At 43.7% G+C, this 7,134-nt stretch overlaps 1 protein-coding gene across 1 annotated transcript in view; it reads right to left on the reverse strand.

Moving 5' to 3' along the window:
- SIRT1 (sirtuin 1) overlaps positions 1-3,763 on the reverse strand; it is a 32,493-nt gene extending 28,730 nt beyond the window's left edge. The window contains exons 1-2 of the mRNA XM_026504318.4: positions 3,250-3,763; positions 1,549-1,665 (exon numbers count right to left, since the gene is read on the reverse strand). Of these exons, the coding sequence (XP_026360103.2) occupies positions 1,549-1,665; positions 3,250-3,664 (532 nt within the window). The 5' untranslated portion in view covers positions 3,665-3,763. The remainder of the gene's footprint in view (positions 1-1,548; positions 1,666-3,249) is intronic.
- Between the last annotated feature and the right edge of the window lie 3,371 nt (positions 3,764-7,134).

The raw sequence follows: 7,134 nt of genomic DNA on the forward strand, positions 1-7,134 counted from the left end.
GATTTTGAGGGAAAAGGAAGGTCATTATAGAATGATAAAAGGGTCAATGATATCAACTTTTAAATTTCAAATTCTGATTGTTGCTAATATACAGAAATACAGCTGAGTTTTAAGTAACGATCATGTATCATATAACTTCGGTCTAATCATTTAATTCTAGCAGGTTTTTTTGACATTTCTATCAAACTTCTTACATAATCTTGTCTACTGCAAATAACAACAGCTTTATATCTGCCTTTCTAATACAAGATTCCTTTTACTTTTCTTGCCTATTGTAGAGGCTAGAACCTCCAGTACAATATTGAATAAAATAAAACAAAAAAGAAAAAAAATACAAGAATTAGATTTCTATTGCTCAGATCTAGAAGAATACACAGTAATTAATAACAGAAATATGTACAAAAGAGTTCTACAGATCAATAAAGGAAAGGTACCAGTCCCGAAAGCCCACAGGAAATCTATACGTAATTACTATCTCTTTAAAATTTTCCAGTAATAATCTTCAATTTGATCGAAACCAATCTCCCCAAATGACATATTGATGTTTTGAATATTAATTATTTTTACTCTGAAATTTCTTAGTTTCCTAGTTTAAGAAAAACAAAAACTGAGTGAACATTACAGACACTAAAAAGGAACTAATCACCACTGTTTTAAGAGTCAAGACACTTTTGAAAGAATGAGAACACATTTTAAAAAAAAGGACCATTTTCAAGATGGTCATGTTATACTTTGCTATAAAAATCTGATAGTTTTCTCAAAGTCAAAATACCTTCCCATTTCATCCACATACTTAGTATTTACTGAGCACAAACTGTATGCCAGGCACTTTTCCAGGCACCCACAAAACACTATACCACACAGTCAAAAATCCCTACCCCCATGGGGTTTGTATTCTAGTACAGGAAATAAAACAAAAAGTTAGATACAGAGCTTATAAGAAATGGTAAGTGTTAAGAAAAAAAAAAAGAAGGGGCGCCTGGGTGGCTCAGTCGTTAAACATCTGCCTTCGGCTCAGGGCAGTGATCCTGGCGTTCTGGGATCGAGCTCCACATCAGGCTCTTCCACTGGGAGCCTGCTTCTTCCTCTCCCACTCCCCCTGCTTGTGTTCCCTCTCTCACTGCCTGTCTCTCTGGCAAATAAATAAATAAATAAAATCTTAAAAAAAAGAAAAAAAAAGAAAGAAAGAAAGAAAGAAAGAAAGAAAGAAAGAAAGAAAGAACAGATTTGAATTGAGAAAGTGCAAGATACTTTAACTGGAGAAAAAACACTCCACACAGAGGGGTACAAGTGAAAAGAACTGGAGAAGGACTGACTGAGAAATACCAGATTCCAGCTTCCATGAGCTTATTAAGCTGTTTAAAAACAAAAACAGAACAAAGCACTAGACTTTCCCTAGAAACATTCCCTAGAAACATAAGCTGACACTAAATCTCAAGAAGCACCTAAGAACCTCATCACCAGGTTATAAGGGTATAGAAAACTGCAGTTTTAGTTGACATTAAAAAATATACAGAGAAGACATTCTCTAAAGCTCTGAAACCATACCTATCCGTGGCCTTGGAGTCCAGTCACTAGAGCTTGCATGTGAGGCTCTATCATCCTCATCACTTTCACAGGAATGAAAACCATTGGTGATTATTTCATCATCAAACAGAAGGTCATCTGCAAAAGAACCCAAAGTAACTCAAGGCTGCTGAAACAATCTGCACCTAAAATGTATGAAGATCTGTAGCAGTTATGATGCAATGATTTTCACTGAATAAACCACTGAACATTCACTGATAGTGCCTAAGTTAAAAAAATGCCTCCTGGGTCAGCTTGCACCATTCATAGGAGCAGTATATCCTCATCTTTATGGATTCTGTGCAGAATCTTAAAACTTTCAGTTCATCAAAATCTAGAAATAACTATACTTAATCAAAACACAAAAAAGTACTAATCTAGTTACACTGAATTTATTGATCACAAGTAATAGGAATTCATGAAACTTGTCAAAAATTTAACAAATCAGGGGCGCCTGGGTGGCTCAGTCTAAGCGTCTGCCTTCTGCTCAGGGTGTGATCCCAGTCCCGGGATCGAGCCCGGTATCAGGCTCCCTGCTCTGCTGGGAGCTCGCTTCTTCCTCTCCCACTCCCCCTGCTTGTGCTCCCTCTCTCACTGGCTGTCTCCCTCTGTCAAATACATAAATATTTTTTTAAAAATTTAACAAATCAAACATTAACTATGACAATGTCCTCTTAATATGATACTAGACAAAGATATACTTGCGTTATTCGTTTCCCATATTAAATTTTATTCAAATCGAGGGTCAATTTACTAATCTAGACCTTAGTACACATGTATGGTCAAACGGTCCACTGATTGAATTTACTGATAAAGACGAACATCCATCCACGACAGAAACTCCTCAGACCGAAAATATGAAAACCCTCAAAGATGACATGACATACAACTAACACATCTGTTTTAGCGTATCAGAAAAATGTCAATGCGTGTTTCAGGGTTACAGATATGCACACGCACACAAAATTACACCTAATATAAAAAACATTCTAAGTTCATAATTAGAAAAAAAGAAAAAAAAGTACTACTTTTATTAAATAGTTTTAAAGTCCTATCATACTCCATACCCAGCATTAATTGCACCAAAGAACGGTAATGTCTTTTAGAAAAAGCTATGCTTTTCAAATTTTGCAGGCTATGACTTTAGAAACAGCTTTGCTCCTTAAAATTTAAAACAAGTTTAAAAATAAAGATCCTCAAAAAAAAAAAAAAAAGAAAGAAACAACCCACGAATAGCACAAGTGTGTCAGTTTGCAAAAACAACTGCAAAAGGTTGATGCAAAGGACCGGCAAAAGTTGCAGGTTTAACTGTGCAGGGAAGGGGTGTGGAAAAGCGAAAGATGTTTAACCAAAGCAATATGCTAAAAAGAGTAGGAGGAGAGAGAAACTTTAAAACCAACTGCGGGAGCTTCCCCGCCCGGCGGCTGCGCAAAGCGCGAAGGCCGCCCAGACGCGCCGCGGAGGGAGGGAAAGGACCCGAGGGAGGGAGTACGCCGGCCGCTCCCGCAGCCCGGCCACCAGCCGTGGAGGCGCACAGCTGAGGCCCGCGGTGGGGAGAGGGACGCCGCAGAACCAGACCTGAGCCCCCAGCCCGCCTCAGAGAACCCCCACCAACCCCACACCAGAAGAGGCCCCGAGAGGGAGGAGGGGATGCGCAGTCCCTGCCGCCCGCGCCCTGCGCACCTCGGTACCCAATCGCCGCCGCCGCCGCCTCTTCCTCCTCTTCGCCCTCGTCGTCGTCGTCGTCGTCGTCGTCGAAGTCGTCGGCCGGCGGCGGCTCCCGGGATAGGCCCTGTAGGCCCGGCCCTTTGTCTCCTTCTCCGGCCGTCGGCGCCTGGGCCTCCCGCTCCCCGCCCGCCGCCGCCGCCTCCCGCCACAGCGCCGCGGCCGCCGCGGGGCAGCCCCCGGTCGCCGCTGGCACCTCACGCTCAGGGGCCGCCCCACCGGGCTCGCCCGGGCTCCGCCCCAGGCCGGGACAGTCTCTCCGCGGCCTCTTGCGGAGTGGCTCCCCGGCGGGCGGCGACGCGGCCTCTCTCTCGGCCGCCACCGCCGAGGGGGAGCCGCCAGGCTGAAGGGCGAGCGCCGCCTCGTCCGCCATCTTCCAACTGCCTCTCTGGCCCTCCTCCCTCGCCTCCTCTGCTCCCGCTCGACTCGCGGCACTGGCGCCCCCGCGGCTCCGGCTGCGGGAGATTTAAACCCCGTCACGTGACCCGACCCTCGTCGCCCCCGCCCTCCCGCGGCTCCCGCCACCCACGCGGGCCGGACCACAACACGGCGGGTCACGTGGCGGGCGGAGGCGGCGTGGGCTGGGAGGAAACGCGGCCCCACCCCTCTGCGGCAGGCGCGTCTAGCAGCTAAACTCGCCCGTTTCCCAACTTCTGTTCAAAACGCTTCAAATCACCGTCGCCCGGATGGCTCAAGTTTTGGTTCACACTGCGAGTTTCCACTTAAGTCTGAAGTGCACACCTTGCTTGCCTTAGTATTTTCTAGATTTAAGCTAAGAGGTTAAAACTTAGTTCCTGGGAGGCGATGAGGAATGAAGCTGGCCAAACTTTAGCTTCATACGCCGGATAACCTTGTTAACAGCGTTTAAGTAGAGAATAAAAGACGCAGTTCACTCCTCACCCTCTTCACGACATTCTGACAGCCCCTTTTTGCTCCTTTTTCTTTTTGCTCCTGTCTTTAGGTGACTGTTCCCCGCCCCCATCACTTGTAGAGTGGTGTAAATTGTCAAATCCTTAAAGGCAGGTGTCCGCCCTAAAAAACCTCTGACCTGGGGGGTTGGAGATCAGCCTATCGGCTTTCTGGCCCCACCTTGGCTCCAAAGGTGTGTGAATTACCTTCTCTGAGCGCGTTGGGTCAAGTGGGCATAGGCAAAGAGCAGAACGAACCTGACTTGGCCTGTACACACTTCTGACTTTGGGTCGGAATTTGAGATTCTTGCCTGCTAGTTTGAGCAATTTATTTAGCCTTTCTAAATGCAATATTCTCATCTCTAAAATGGTAATATTTGTAGGGTTGTAAGAATTTAATGAGATATATGTAAAGTGGGGAGTACCTAGTAGCTCAAAAATATCAGTCCCGTAAATAAATGAATAAATAAATAAATTACTTCTTTGCATACTAGAAGCCCCTCTACTTTCCACTTTCCCTGAAATTCCAGAACAATGTCACTCCATATCTAGCCTTAACTAAGGACTCGTATAAGACGTGGCAGATCTAGGGCCAATGTTTGGTAGAGCATGTGCTTCTGTAGTGGGCATTAGAACCCCTTAAAGGACCTCTCCAAGCTTATAGTAAACCATACTTTAAGCTTACCAAGGGTGCCTGCCTATACTGAACCAATATGTGAAAATTTAGGCAAGCAACTTGTTTCTTTACTTTTTTTTAAAGATTTTATTTATTTATTTGAGGGAGAGAGAGCATGAGCAGGGGAAGCTGCAGAGGGAGAAGCATGGGGCTCGATCCCAGGACCATAGGATCATGACCTGAGCTAAAGGCGGACGCTTAACAAGACTGAGCCACCCAAGTGCCCTGTTTCAACATTCTTTTTTTTTTTTTTTTAAGATTTTATTTATTTATTTGACAGAGATAGAGACAGCCAGCGAGAGAGGGAACACCAGCAGGGGGAGTGGGAGAGGAAGAAGCAGGCTCACAGCGGAGGAGCCTGATGTGGGGCTCGATCCCAGACTGCTGAGATCACGCCCTGAGCCGAAGGCAGACGCTTAACCGCTGTGCCACCCAGGCGCCCCTGTTTCAACATTCTTAAACAAAAACAGAATGTTGAAAATGTAATCTCTAAGGTCCTATCCAAATCCAAAAGTTGGGGGTGCCAGGGTGGCTCAGTTGGTTAAGCCTCTGGCTCCTGGTTTCTGCTCAGGTCATGATCCCAAGGTCGTTAGATAGAGCCCTGTCTGGGGCTCCCCATTCAACTGGAGTGGCCTTGAGATTCTCTTCCTCTGCCCTTCCCTGGCTCACTGGTGCTGGCCCTCACATGCACACTGGTGCATTCTCTTTCCATCCCTCTCCCTCTCCCTCCCTCCCTAAAATGAATATATAAATCCTTGAAAAATAAACAAATAAAATTAAAATAAATCTTTAAATCCAAAGTCACTGCACTTCAAATTAAACTGAGAAACTCTTTCTCCTGGTCTCTTTTCATTTCTGAAAGTGATCTCTTTTGTTCTTGAAGCCTTGGAATCATATTTGAAGTGTTCCTTCAAGTTGATGCCCTCTAACCAATCGGTGACCCAATCCTGTTGTCCTTCCCTCCCTCCTACCCTCTCCCCAGTTCCTAATTACATAGGTACCTCACCCTTTCTGGCTGACATTCTTGACCCTGTTCCCCCCCCCCCCACCACTTTCTCTTCCTTAACCAACAAAATATTTCATAAATCAATTTTCAACCACATTGGTGGGATGTAATATATGATATGTTGAGAGTCAGTATCCCATCAAAATTGAGAGAAAATTTGGGGTACCTGGCTGGCTCAGTCAGTAGAGCATGTGACTCTTGATCTTGGCGCTCTGAGTTTAAGCACCACCTGGGTGTAGGGATTACTTAACAACAACAACAACAAAAACCTATAAAATAAAGAGAACAGTTTACCTTTAAACAAAATTGAGAGAAAATTCCTATCTTTTTTTGAGAAAGACATTTGTAAGATTATGGGCTACTGTTACTTATTCATTCATTCATTCATATTTGTCCATCATGGACTCTTGCTGGTATTTATGAAATGCTATGTGATCAATATGATCGCTAGTGTGCTGAAAAATCAGAGAGGGGTATACATGACAGGTAGGATGAATGAGACACAAATGGTATTAAAAAACAACAAAACAAAAACCCTCTCAACTAGACTTCCGGCCTACCAGTTGTTGAAAACTGCTTGCCTGAAATTCAAGTCATTTGAGTCCTTAAAGTTTGCAAGTTCATATTCAGTTTTTCAATCTCCCCCAAATCTGGCCTTGACCTTCTTGTAAATATTTTTAGCATTAGTATACTCTAACTTGAGTTTATCATTTTTAGGAAGCCATTTTTTTAAATGAGGAAGCTCTGTAAGTTCTCATATGGGATGATCTCTAAGCTGCACAGTGCAAGATGTAGACCAGTGTGTATAATATAATGCTATTTGTGAAAAAAAAAAAGATGGGGGAGTGTGGAAGGGAGATCATATATATGTATTTCCTTTTATATGTAGAAAATAACTCTGAAAGCACTTAAATACATAAATGTCTGCCACATATCTGTCATACTTTTTTGCCTGTGCCTCCTTTCCTAGAAGGAGTCCCCTCTACTCCTTATTTAATACATTATAGAGCACATTCCCCTATTTTGTTAACTTATTTTTCTCTATGTTTTATTGATGGTCTCCCCCACCTAGAGCAGGAATTTTGTTCATCCAGTTCACCTTTGTATCATCAGCTTTCTGTGAAAGTAACTGGCACATACATTTATTAATGAAAGAATAAATTAAGAATGTAAATGAGTATTATTTCCATATAGGAAAAGAAAAGAAAGGCAAAGAAACAAGGCAAGGAAATTCAGTTTGTCCCCAGCACAGT

Source organism: Ursus arctos, unplaced genomic scaffold (genome assembly GCF_023065955.2).
Source record: "Ursus arctos isolate Adak ecotype North America unplaced genomic scaffold, UrsArc2.0 scaffold_7, whole genome shotgun sequence".
Taxonomy (NCBI): Eukaryota; Metazoa; Chordata; class Mammalia; order Carnivora; family Ursidae; genus Ursus; species Ursus arctos.